Consider the following 14,435-nt stretch of genomic DNA (forward strand, 5'->3'; position numbering starts at 1 on the left):
TTCTGTAAGTAGTTAACTGTTTGCTGGACAACTTGTGCAAAATTTATAACACTGAATTTTACATTACATTTTGTTAGCTTGCTTACAGAAAGATACAGCCTATCTTTTCTACCGTTTAATTGATTGTAATGTTTTATCTCCCATTCACTTTCTCATATTCTCGTTCATTCTTTTGCTGCCTACTGATTTAAACCCATGCAAGATCACAGGGGAGCAGGAACCCATCCTAAAACTTTTTAAGGTAAAGGTGCAATAGATGGCCAACTGATGGATATTCAGTCCCACAACTGCCAGACAGTGTACCGCCTGAGGAAATGGTGGTGGGTGTGGGGAGTAATGAGAGAGAGAGAGAGGCCATAATTTCCTTGGATCCACTCATCTGTCCCAAATAGGTCAAGTGGATATCAGGGGAGTAACCTCTCGGTTCGTGCCCCTGGTACCAAACAGGTGTAAGTAAAAAGAGAAAAGGGCACACAAATCTCACTGAATAAGAAATTTGCAAAATGCAAACTGATCCAAGAGCATAAAGGGAAGATTCACTCTGGCCCTGGCATGGGCTTTTAATATTTTCATCTGGACTAGGACTACACACTGCCTACCTGCACAGCTGAGGATTTGGACTGGCACTTCAGACCCCTTCCCTTCCCACTCTGTCAGTGAATAACTGTCTTTCAAACAAGTTGTTTTCAAACACATGCACATCCCACTCATACATACAGAACTCCCAGGGAAACTGGTAGAGCTGTTCAGTTCCACAAAGCCTTCATCATGTCAAGGTAGCACTGCCACTGCCTTAACATGGTTATGGACCAAGTACACCAGTTACTTTACAGTAGTTGATTTACCTAAATATATTATTCAAGTAAGATCTGAGTGATGATGTGCTCATAATGAATTAAATCCATGGGACCGTCCTCTGTGACCATGTGGTAGGATGGAAATTTTGTGGATTCCTGGGGACTTGAGCAAAGTCTCCCAGCATTATCTTCAATGTAGAGTTTAAAGACTCCATACCACCATTTGTATGTGGAAGATGGGGGGAAGTCTTTAAATACCTTCCCACACAGTATTTGTACAAGTAGGCCAGCAGGTCTGACGTGAAGTTAGCACCTTTGTCTTTAAGTACTTTTCTAGGAAAACTTATCCTACTGAAAATGTCTAGCAAAGTTTGCGTGTATCTCTGGCATAATCCTCTCCCACCAGAATATATTACTTATGTATGCAGCTTCAGGTGTAGAAGTCCTAAAGTATCCACAGGTACCATGGAAATCATTTTATAGTAACAGGCAAAGCCATCTGCTTGCAGGTCCTTCCATTACCTTGTCACCTACTTTGCAGTCCTTGGGCAATAAAAACATTTGCATAATCCATCTTTTAGTGCACTTTAGAATCCTACAGCCTATAAAAGGAATATTGTAAGCTGTGAGCAGTAATGCCTGTTAGTTGGCCTTTAGTTCTTGTTCAGGGGTCCATTCTGTGTGTGACAAACCTTTGTTCCACTATATTGAATCCCCTACCCTGAGTATCGGGGGTATATTTGTCTATTTCCTTTAAGTCCCTCCTGCACTGCCTTTTACATGTGCTAAACCTAATCCTGCCAGCACTCCTCTCCCTAACGCAAACTCTGCATATTAGAGTACTGAACACCCTTTCCCAATCAGCACCACTAAAGACAAAAGCACACATGTATCGCCTTAAACTAGCCCTTACTATGTGTGCACACTCGTGCATGCACACACACACACACACACAGACACACTTATACTTCAAACACGTGTGCCTTTCCCTAGTCCTTACTGTAAGCCTTAACACTCCTACACACTGTTCTACCCAAATGCTGAAAACTTTTGTTACAAATGAAAGTTTCAGCATTACTAACCAATCCCGTTTACCTCGCGTGCAATATTTACTGCTTCAACAAAATTTTTCCTCAATCATCGAACCAGTTGTCACAAAAAAAAATCAAAAGGTACATTCTGTGCACGTATGTGCACATGTATGTATGTATATATATATATATATATATATATATATATATATCCACACACATAAGTTAGCACTTCTGCTCCCGCAGAATAGGTAGTTACATCAGATTACATCACGTTTTGCATATGGGGTCAAATGGAGAGATAAGTCAGCAAGCAAGGGGTAGTATTGCTGAAACTGAATTCATCCTCAAGTCTTGGTGAGTAGGTTCACAAGGTGGACCCTGTTTTTTTTTTTAAATCTCAGCACGACAACTGTATTTATATAGCATACATCATGGGCAGAAGTAGGTTAAAAATAAAAAAGAGAGAGATGGGTGCACAAGACCCAAGATAAAAAAGTGCCCAATCCTGGTAAGAACACTGATGTCAGGACTGGAAAAGATGACAGTGTAGAATCCTTGAAATATGGAAACATTCCTACAATGGGCCAGGCCCAGGGGGAGGATGCCTCCCCCCCCATGTTGTAGAAGGAAGTAGTCCACAAAAATCACAAAAACTGATAGGCCAAAGAAGAGCCATAAAGATGATAGTGGACTACTGAGGATAAGAAAGAAATTATGTATTGTTACTATTATGCAAAAAATTTCCAGAATTTCCAGGCACAAGATATACAAATGGATTAAGAGAGAAGTTAGAGGAAAGAAAAATACTTCCACAAGAGAAAACTGTCAGAAGCTTCAAATGGAAATTTGTGTTCATTAATGCAACATATTTGTGAAAAATAGTTTATAGATCAAGAAACTTTGTATGGAAAAAGTGCGAAACTATAAACAACAAAACCAAGATATATTTGAAAAGTATAAAAAAGAAATATGGACATGGGAAAGAGAGATTTGATATGGTACAATATTTATGCAAAGGAGAAAACCAAATTAATCAATATAAAGAAAAGGCAGCCCCAAAGATATTCAAAGAGAAATACAGGCAAAGGCATCCAGATAAATATTTCACAATAAAAAAAAAATCACAAAGATGGAGCATAGAAGAGATTAGTAAAGCAGAAGTTACAAAAAAAGAAGTTGAAGTTATGGAGTACCAAGGATTTGGTATAGGTCGTCTAACAGGTTACATCACAGCATGATGGAGTGAGTCCCCAAATTAAGGAGAAACAAGAAGATCAGGAAATATATGAAGAAGAAATATGGATGCGGGAACGAAGAAGACATTTAATATGGTGTGATATTTATACAAAGGAGAAAGTAAATCTAACAATATAAAAAGAGCGGCATCAAGGATATTTGAAGAGAAATGCAGGCAAAGGAATCCAGATGTGGAAAACTTTACAGTATACAAAATAAGAATAGAGGAAAAGTAGAAACGGAGATTAGTAATGGAGAAAATAGAAACTGAGGTTATGGAGAACTTGCAAAGTGAAGGATTCAGTGTAGAAACTCTAATTCAGAAAGCACCACAACAGGATAGAGCAATGGATATCTAAATTAAGGGGAAGCCAGTGGAACAGGAAACAATTGGTCAAGCACCATAGGAAGATAATTTGGAGCCTTCCTCAGGAAACCAATATAAACGTTCACTTGAAGCTAGACAGCAAGGGAAGGAACAGAAAACTGTGAAAGCTCTGATGCAGTCAATGTTGAGGAGTGATGGCCAGTGAGTTCCCATATGATAGAGCAACGCACGGCACAGGATGACATTGATGAGACTGTGTCACAGGAAGATGCTATAGAACCTTCTGTAGAATGCCTACAGGAATTGGAAAACGAGATGTGCCCTCAGTTTGGAAGAAAATGAACTAAGAGAAGAGTTGCTTGATTTAATAGACATAGACAGTATGTATTAAGATCAATGAAAGAAATAGACTACAGAAGGTTAATAAAACCCAGAAAGTCAGAAGTCTGATAAACAAATACACATTAATTGGGACTGTTCATAGAGATCCATGTGATATAGCAGAAGTAAACAGGATATATTACTATATTACTGTGCAGCTAAATTAATAACTGATAAAGTTCTACCACAAAAACATAGGGAAGTGAGGGAAAGAAAGGGGAGAAATCAAATATTGTCATGGAAATATTGAATAAAGAAAACTATAAAGCAATTAAGACAAGAAGTGTCACTGTTAGAAGACTATAGAAGGGGGAACAGATCAACAAAAATACTAAGAAAGACAGATATGATAAAAGCAATGTACAATATTAGAACAGACCAGGATCTATCATGCACTATTGCAAATAAACTAAAACTTTCAGCACAGGCAGAAAAACTTAGAAGATACAAAGATGAATATAAAGGACCCAAAAAGTTTTACAGAGAATTGGGAAACAAGATAAAAGTAACTGGAAAGACCGCAAAAAAAAAAAAAAAGAAATAGATACATTTTGGGCAAGTATCTATGAATATCCTGTGGAACATAAAGATGCTAAATGGATAGAAGAAGTTAAAGAAAGAATAAGAAGTTTAAAGGTACATGATATGAAATGGGATAAAGTAACAGCCAGAGAGATTGAAACAAAGTTAAGAAAAGCCTCTAATTGGAAAACTCCAGGCCCAGATGCAGTAACTAACTTTTGGCTGAAAGTATTAACATCTTTGCATGAAGATTTAGCCATGAGTAAGAACTATTTAAATGAGCACCCTGAACAGACACCAACATGGTTAACAGGAAAAACAATACACCTACTTAAGAGTGAATCTACAAGCTACCCTAAAAGTTATACACCAGTAACTTGCCTTCCAATGACTTATAAACTGTGCATGGGAATTGATGCTGACAGAATTTATAGTCATTCAAAAGAAAACAATTACGGCAGTAGAACAAAAGGGCACTAAACGAAAGTCATATGGAACAAAGGATCATTTGTTGTTAGTCATAGTGGAGAACTGTAAAAAGGGGAAGAATCTATGTATGGCATGGATTCACTACAAAAAAGCATTTTATGATATCCCACATTCATGGATAAAAGAAAGCTTAAAAATTTATAAGATACACCCTACACTGATCAACTACACTACAGTGACCATTGATAAATGTGCAAAAGCAACCTTTAAAGCAGGAAAATTGCAACATCAGGAAAACATCAGTTTGGGACAAGAATGTGATATAAAGAATTTGAACAAGGAGTGCATACATATTTGGGAATTGAAGGATCAACAATAAAACACGAACAAATGCAAATAAAACTTAGTAAGGAATATTTCAAAAGACTTAAATTAATCCTGAAAACAGCACTGACATCTAGGAACAAAATCCAGGCTATAAATCAATTTACTCTTCCTGTCCTAACTTACAGTTTTGGAGTGATCAATTGGCCCCAAAGCATGCTGGATAGATTAGATAGGAAAACAAGAAGGATGCGCCATGCTCACCAAATGATTTATAAAAATCAGTGCATACCAGGATTATATATTTCCCATTCCAGAGGAGGGATGGGCCTCCTTGAAATTGATTACATGTATAGTGGGACTCAAAACATATCTGCTAACCTCACAAGACCTAAACGTAGTGAAAGTTTTGAAACATGAGGAGAATAAATCTAAGATGACTTCTCTGCTTAATCTAGCAGAAGCATATCGGCATCAAACAGAAATGGAAATCAATCCAGAAGTAGGAAAAATCAGGCAGCAACTGAAAGTGCCAAAAAAACAAGAGAGAGAATATAAGGTGAAGGACCAGATGAGAATGCAAGAAATGTGGGAGATGCATAAATATAGTTGCAAGTATAGAAAACTTCTGGAAGAACCTCATGTTGATCGGGAATGAACACAAGCATGATTAAGGAGAGGTGAATTCAAACCAAAAGATGAAAGGTTACTATTGGTGGCCTAAGATAGTAGGCTGCATACACGTTGGTTTACAAAGTCCTTTGAACATGTGGGAGAGACAAGACAGATGTAGGTTTTGTAAAACCAAACTGGAACAGTTGCACACCTTGTTTCTGGTTGTGACATATTAATGGTAGAAGGACTGTATACTGAAAGGCATAATAATGTGACAAGACTGTTGCACTGGGGATTGTGCAGACATTATGCTATTGAAGTGGCTGAAAAACACTGGAAACATGAGCCACAAAGCATCATAGAAAATGATGAAGTCTACATCACATGGGATCATCCATTACCAACAGTTCAAAAGATAGATGCAAGAAGACCAGATAATAGTGGTCCATGAAAAGAAGACAAGAGTAGCATTGATCATTGAATTCGCCACACCCAGTGACTACAGTGTCTTGTGTACAGAGAGACACAAAATCATAAAATATCAGGATCTGCAAGCAGAGATGAGAGCAGTGTGGAAGAAAGATACCCAGACAGTTCCAATAGTAGTAGGAGCAATGGGCCTTATAAAAAACGAATCTACAGTTGTATTTATATATGCTACCAATACATGTAACTCCATGCGAATTGCAGGAGGAGTCATTACTGGGCACATTGCGGGTGCTGCAAAGAGCACTTTTGGCTGACAAAGACTGAAACAAGACTAATTTCATGAACTTTAATCGTACTTTGACTTAGGAAAGGGATCCATTCCCATCTTGATATTAGAAACCCAAAAGATTTGGCGAAATTAAAAAGTGAAAAACAGGTTCTTCCACTTTAACTAATGAGCTTACATACTAAAGACTGCTTTCCCAAGTGTCGTCAGCTTAGCCTTTGGAAGAGCCGCTCATTTGCATTTTAGTGCCCCCTTGGCTTCTGTACGAAAGTAGTAAAGCCCTTTCTGTAATTATAGAAAGTTTTACTTTCCATTTCAGTTGCATATTTCAGTATTTTCCTTTCATTTCCTTTCCTATCTTCACAGATAAAGGCACAAGGTTATATGTGTGTGTGTGTGTGTGTGTGTGTGTGTGTATGTATATATATATATATATATATATATATATATATATATGTATATATATATAAAATATAATATTAACTGGATCTATTGTCTGACTGAACCCCGCCCTGATGTTGAATTTAAAAGTTTGATCATTTACAATAGTGAAAAGAAAAAAGAAAAAGAAAACAATAATACCGACAGAGGAAAATAATTTCCTCATCCCCATATTAAAAGTAAAACACCCCTAATAGTCACAGTGTTACAAGAAGGTTTTTATTGACATTGTGGTGTAGGATTGGGTTGGAGGAAGGGGCAGTGTTAGGGTAAGGGTTAGCAGCACCCTTTACTAAAGAGGGCAGGGGGGCTCTGACCTTCATTAGGGCTATGGTCAGCATCCATTACTAAATAAAGCAGGGGTAATATCATGTACCCCCTATTTCTTCTGGTCTTAAGAAAATTTTGTTTCTTCTAACCTCTGATCACTTTCTTTCTCTTCCATCCCATGGATCTTTCTGATACCTTTCTTCTGGATTCCTTCAAGTACATTGATGTCCCTTTCCCTATATAGTTTTCAGACCTGAACACAGATCTGACCAGTATTTCTCCCAGTGGAAGCAATGCCTCTCTTCTTCTGGAATTTATCCATTGAGAATACACCCCATCATTCTGTTTGCTGGTGCCACTGCTGTCTCATCCTGTTCTCCTGGTGGCTCATCCCAGATCCCTTTTCTTACTCTATTGACATTAGATGTCCTTCCATTTCACTTTTGCAGTATTCATTACATTAAGGATCTCCTGCCAAGCATGGCCCAACATCCAGGCAGTATACCAAATCCTTTAAGTTGTTTTAATGTACACCGTACATCACAAACTTCTTATGGAGCATAGGTAATAAAGGTGACATCCAGCCTTACCAACCTCAGAACTTTTGTCATCAGTCTGAATGCCATATTTTGATCATGAGTCTGAACGCCTGTTCCATTGCTGGTTCACCAACATGTTACAGATAAATTCCACCCCCCCCCCCCCATCAAGGTTTTTGTCATCTTATCTTTCCTTTGCAATATTGTTGATTATGGAGTTTCATGTCATCCAAACAGGGTAAATGCCATTGTACAGAGTCCCCATAAAGACCATTAGGAACAGTGTTTTGCCTTGGCGCTACCATACATCCTGTTCTGTCTGTCAGGCCTTTGTTCCCAAAACCCTTTGTAGTAGGCTTTCTTCTTTGATGCTTTATCTTGAGAATAAGCATCTTAAGTTTCTCACTGAAGAGACAATGGAGGGAACTTCACCATCTGAGGGACAGCCATCTGATTACAAAGAAGGCCAAACCTAGGCCGGAATCTTCTGCTATTCAGCCTCTGCTGGTTGTCCCTCCCAAGGCAAGTGATAGCATGGAAGTTTGCCTGGCTTCATCACTGGATTCTTCTGCTGTGATCTAGTTGGAGGTTGGCGGGGATCTGACCTTAATTACATCTAAAGAGGCATTGCAGGCATCTGCTTTGGACAGGAAATGGGGAACCATGGTTGATCTTTGAGGAACCTAGGTGCGTTCCCCAAATTTTGGTCCCTACTACTATTATTGAATGCCATCCGGGGTCAGAGCCTTCCAGATTTTTTAATGGGGATGTCCCCTTAAAGAAAAAGCAGAAGACTGAACATATTTCCTCAGCTCCTAAGGATCCACGAGTGAATGGCAGTCCTTCACTCAAGAATTGTGTAGTCCTTTGACGGCTTTAAAACCTCCTCATTGAGTTTCTGTTCTAGCCCCAAACCCCAGTCCTCTATCCCCCTTAAAAGAACCGGAGAACAACTTTCCTCTGAGGGGGGGGAGGCAGATTCAGATGAGGAATCCCTTCCTTACTCCTCCCAGATTTGGATTATGGATCACAGGAAGAGGAATCTACCAGTCTTGATACTCCCTTTGAGGAGATTTCTTTTGGGACACTATCTCTAGGATGATGGTGTTCTTTAAATGGGATTGTGCTCAAGTTTGATTAACTAAAAAGATATTATGAGCTCCTGCAGATGGATTTTCCCAGACCTTCTGCTGTCCCTCCTGTTTTGGCTGCTTTGTTGGATGCCTTTTCCAATGCCTGTAAGGCTCCAGATTCTCAGCCCCCTGCTCCTAAGAAACTTGATAGGTTCTATAGAGTGCCTGAGGACTCTAAATTCTTGTATAAATGTCCAGCTGACCCGCTGGTGTCAGTAGCTTCTGATAAACTTTCCCAATTGCTTCCTTCTGCTAAGTTAATGCCTTCTGATAAAGATAACAGAGCCATAGAAAGGCTAGGCAAGAAGGTTTATACCTCTGCTACCTTGACGTTTAGGGGTGTTAATTGTCAGACTCGTATGTCCGGGTACTTGGTGGCTGTGCTTTCCCAGGCCTGTCAGGTGATTTCTGATCTTCCAGACTCTGAGAGTAAAATTTCTGCCCTTTCTTTTTTAGTGACTTCCTCCCAGTGGTTCATTATTCCATGAAGTGTAGTTATGATGCAGCAGATGCTTCTTCTAGGGCTGCTGCTTTTGGGTCAGTGATGAGGTGTTCTTGGCTTTGGCCTCAACCTTTGCCTGATGATATTAAGGCTAAGTTGATGGATGCCCCTTTAGATAATAAACATTAATTTGACAAAGCTGTTGCTGATTTAAGATCCTTAAACGTGTGTGTTTTTCCTGTGCCTAAATTTCAGAGAAACCACCCCAAAAAGCCAGCCTTTGTTCACACGCAATCTCTCCCTTCTTCTAAGGGTAAAAAGGGTGGCAAGCAGGTTTCTCCTGTGAAGGCTACTTAGACATCTATGCCTCAGAAGTCTCCTTTTCTTGATGAACCAGGTGTTGTCTGACTATCCTGTTCTGCTCAGCCCAGCCCAGCCCAGTGGGTGATAGGATTTTGATTCCACGCCTTTTTTAGAGCACGTGATTAGGGTCCTGCAGGAAGCCAGGAAACCTACTTATCCAAATGGAAGAAGTTTTCGATTTGGTGTCTTTCTCATGACCTAGAGCCACTTTCTGTGGATGTTCCTTTGGTTCTCTTACCTGTGTGAATTGCTCAGTGCTGTTAAGGACCACGCATCAGGTATGTTTGCTTGTCTGCCTTTATCTCCTCCTTTAACTTCTAGGTTTGAAGCTAAACAATTCCTTAAAGGCATCCTTCATATTAGGCCTCCCAGGAAGCCTGTTTCTCTTCCTTGGGATCTTAATTTTGTTTTAGAAAAATTAACTCTGGCTTTTTGAGCCTGCAGCTTCAGCTTCCTTGCAACATTGCTCTTGGAAGACTGTTCTTTTGTTGGCCCTTACTTCTGCCAGACGGATATCTGAGCTTCCAGTTGGGAGGGTGGCCTAATGGTTAAGGTGTTTGCCTTACAAACACAAGGTGCAGGGTTTGAGTCTTATAAGGGATAATTGGCTAGGCTTAAATTGGCTCGCAAGGGCAGTTAGCTTAGTACTAATCTATGAACCTATGAACCTATTATGGCTTGTCCTCTTTTTTTTTTCTTTTTTTGGTGTTTCATAAGGACAGGTTGTCCTTGCATACTAATCCTTTTTTATTCTGTTAAGGCTCATTCTAGTACAGCTGTGGTTTCTTCTGGTGCTTTTTTGATGGGTTTAGATCTATATTTGAAGCAGCTACCTGGGCTTCTGTGCATGTATTTACCAAGCACTACAAGTTGGATGGAATTTCCAGAGCTAGAGTTGGTTTTGCTAGGGCTCTGATGGTCCTTCCTTCTCTCTCTCTCTTTTCTGAGATTTACCATACAGATATATGTCCTTCTGTTCATTGTTGCAATATTCACTCCTTTCCTCCACTCCCTGGTCCATTTCACTTTTGAACGTACTAACTACCTTTCTTTTCCTTGGACTGGTGCTCTCAGTTCTGAGGATGATACAGCCAGATGTCACCTTTATGCCCAATACTAAGCAAAAGCATGTGTGAGACATAACATCATACCTTAAAGCAACCTAAAGTCTTTGGTATACTGGCTGGACATCAGGCTGCCCTTAGCAGGGTAAACCAAGTGTAATGAGCACTGCAGCAGTGAAGAGAAGGATGTGTAACTTTATGGTAAGATTTTACCCAACTGTACTTTCTACTCATCAGAATATCTTGCATTTGTTCATGCTGAACTTTAGCTGCCACCTTTCTGTCTACATTTCCTACCTTACTAAATTCTTTGTTAGACTCTTGTCCATTCTTTTTTTGCTGCACCTATCATTGCCACGCACTAGCCCTTTGATGCTTCAGCTGAACCATAAATGCAGTATCAGCATTCATTCATTCGTGAGGCCACTCATTAGAGCTTCAGAAATTCAGTGTTACTACTGTGCTCCCACACCATCAGCACCTCCTGCCAGTTGCACAGCCTGACAGCTTGTGCCCAGAGCAGCCCATCTCCCCTTTCATTCCATTCTAGTTGTGGTGCTGGTTTCACATATTGAAAAGTTCTGATGTATCTCCCCCAAAGCTTAGACAATCGGCACTTAATCTTTCATGGAAAAAAGCTAACACAATATTTAGCCTATGACTGGCAAAGAGACTTGAGTTTCCTAATATCATATATGAAGCTCCATGTTCTGCATCTTGTGCAGTCTGTTTTCCCCAGATCATGCATACTTCATTCTCTCCTCTCTTCACACTGTCCTGTTACATTCATGACTTTTCAGGCTGTGATCCTATATACTTTCTATGTTATCTCCTCTATTTCTCTCACTACCTAGTACTTAACGACACCTCCTCCTGGCATCCCACCTCCTTACATCCTGTTGCCATACTACTGCCTACTAATTCTTTCTGACAGATTGGTACATTACTTTGTAATGCATTGTATCTTGCTGTAATACTAACTGAGGAGCTTTTCTCCTCAGGCCACCACTGAAAAACAGGCTTTTGCACACTTGGACTATCCCATTTAACACATGATCAGATGTCATCTTCATTCATTCATTAACCTGTAGGTCTCTGTTCTGACCCCCAGAAATGACTGACCATGTTACTAGCTAAAGATTCCAAGCCCGTGCTCCTACCTCCTTCTCATAGTTCTCCACTCTTCCAGATTACCTCAGATCGAGTTTGCAATAACAGCTATCCTTGGATAACAAAAAAGCCAACATAGCCAGCACAGGCTAAAGATAACATCAAGAGCTCAGTAAGGAACTGTAGGTTCCTATGAATATATCCATTAGATCTTGGATCAGGGGAAGCGGGGGAGGTTAATGAAGATAGACGACACAGATGGAACATTATGGTATCTGATGTTGACATATTCATTCATTCGTTAACATGGGACATAGTCCCCAGCCAAAAAAACCCAGGGTGGTCCTCATGGAAGAATATTCTAGAGTACAGCAGAGCCGAAAGCACTTCTTCTGGAGATGATGTCCAACTTAGAATGTGCAATAAAGGTATGAGGGTTTGACCAAGTAGCTGCTGCACAAACGTCCTGAATAGATACCCTCAACCAAAAGGCTTGGGAAGTACCCATAGACCTTGTGGAATGAGCCTTAATCTAACAAGGCACTGGAATGTTCTTGGAGGAATAAACAAAGGCAATACAGTCTTTCAACCATTTAGCTAAAGTAGTCTTAGTAATGGGTTTACCTGTTTTAACATCTGAAAAAGATACAAACTGATCAGAAGAAGGGGGCCTAAATAAGGGGCACTGGTGTTTTATGAATGAAGTTAAGAAATTCTTAATGAAGAGTGAACTGAAGCTGGGGGTTACATTGTCTAAAAGATGATGGTGTACTGGCTTATAGAAACATTTCCATCTACTTTTTACAAGAGAGAAATGGCAGCAGCTCTGCAGGGTAGCTGTTGAAATTAGGTGGACCTGATGATGTAAATGTGGTCTTCTGTTTGTATCTTTGTAATGTACATGTGCTTTTAACTGTGCTGCACAATTGTTTGTACCCTTTGAGACTTCAGGAAGATGCACATTAGAGCAAAGCAAGAGCATGTTAAGCCCTTACCTTCGAAGCACTTTGGAAAAGGAAGAGTTTTTCTAAATCTTTAACCCACTACACGTTTAAACCACAGCTGTCAACCACTCCACTCTTCTTCCTTTCTATCTTCTGTTTATCCCACTTGCTCTGTCACACCTGTTACTTTAGCCTTGTCTTCTCCAGTCTGTTTATTACTTTTGTATTTCAGGAACCACTGACATCTGTTTCTTCCTACACTTAATCTAAGCCCATGTTTATTTAACTAACAATAATCTGATCAGTGTAATGTCTGTCATCTTTTAATGCAGAAACATGTCTGCTTATATATACTGTTTTTGTATGTCTGTAGTTGTAAACTGTTGTTATTCTGTAACGTGGATATTTGTAACTTATACTTGTGTGAATATGTAACTCTGAAGCCTTTATCCTTTAGCCTCCGCTTCAGCTGGGTGCACTACCCAGTCGGACTTTCCCAGTAAACAGATGTCAATAGATATGCTGTATTGCAGTGTAAGCAACGGCATAGGATAGACTGAGTATACTAATGGTATGGTCTGCCACTTGGGAAGATGGTTACTTATGTTTTGTATGGGTCAGTTGCTGTAGAGCTTACTTGGCCCCTGCTTATTAGTTTTATAATTTAATGATACTGTACTCTCAGTAGCCCATAGGAGGTAATCTGAATAAAAAAAATGTTAGAAACATTACTTAGGCTATGCTAAGATTTGGATGCAAGACGTTTAGTCTGACTTAATGTGTATGTAAGCTTCACTTGTAATGGTATGAAAAAAAAATTAAAAAACACTCTTCTGATAAACTTTGCAGGTGGCCTAGGTTTTTAATACAGGACATTAACATTCATCTCTTCAAGTACAGTCCTTCAACAATAATTACAAGATCTGCAGGTGTGAGATCTGTGTTGTATGCATTTTATAGGCAGCGATGCATGTGACACCTGTTTAACCATCGTGGTACTAATGAGGGTAGGTTGTTCCCATAATTTATATTCCAAGTTCTACGCTTAAAAAAAGATGTCAGCAGAATTATGGATGTTTATATATGCTGGCCAGGCTCCTGCATCTAAACTGCCTGAACTATTTTCCTAAGAAAAATAGTCAGCAATTGTGAAATTTCTGCACTATGTAACTAGGTGTCTGCATCATGATCACTGGTTAACTAATGCAATTATGTATCACAGAAAAGTTTAAGTTTTTGTTTTTTTGTTTTTTTTTTCTTCAAGGTATATGGCCTGAAGGTTCAGATGGAACTGACATAAATGCTGTTTGTAGATCAAATAATAAGAAGATTTTAGCTACAGCTGATGACTTTGGCAAAGTTCTCATCTTCTCCTTCCCCTGCTGTCAACCTCGGGTAAGTAATGAAGAAAATATTCCTTTATTCCTTAGAACTTCTAAGTAAGTGAATTTATAAGGCATGTAGCTCTTTAATACAGAAATGTATGCCAGCTATAATACTGTGTTATCGATAGGAAGGATACTTTTTTCCCCATATCCGTTTTTGGTCCACCCTACCTTCTATTACTTCCAGTGTGTTGATGACTCCTCAATCTCCACATCGTGTGTGTGGATATGTATGTATACCTGTGTGTGTGTGTGTGTATATATATATATATATATATATATATATATATATATATATACACACACACACACACACACACACACACCATAGCAGAATACAGAATAAATGCAACCTCGAGTCTC

The 14,435-nt window shown here is 39.3% G+C and overlaps 1 protein-coding gene across 4 annotated transcripts in view; it reads left to right on the plus strand.

The window, feature by feature from the left end:
- Window positions 1-14,435, plus strand: part of EML2 (EMAP like 2) — a 1,798,491-nt gene that overhangs the window by 1,685,968 nt on the left and 98,088 nt on the right. For all 4 annotated transcript variants that reach the window (XM_044085260.1, XM_044085417.1, XM_044085337.1 and 1 more), the window contains one exon: window positions 13,952-14,082. In XM_044085260.1, coding sequence (XP_043941195.1) covers window positions 13,952-14,082 — 131 coding nt within the window. The remainder of the gene's footprint in view (window positions 1-13,951; window positions 14,083-14,435) is intronic.

Source organism: Protopterus annectens, chromosome 1.part0 (genome assembly GCF_019279795.1).
Source record: "Protopterus annectens isolate FY-2018-M chromosome 1.part0, PAN1.0, whole genome shotgun sequence".
Classification (NCBI taxonomy): Eukaryota; Metazoa; Chordata; order Ceratodontiformes; family Protopteridae; genus Protopterus; species Protopterus annectens.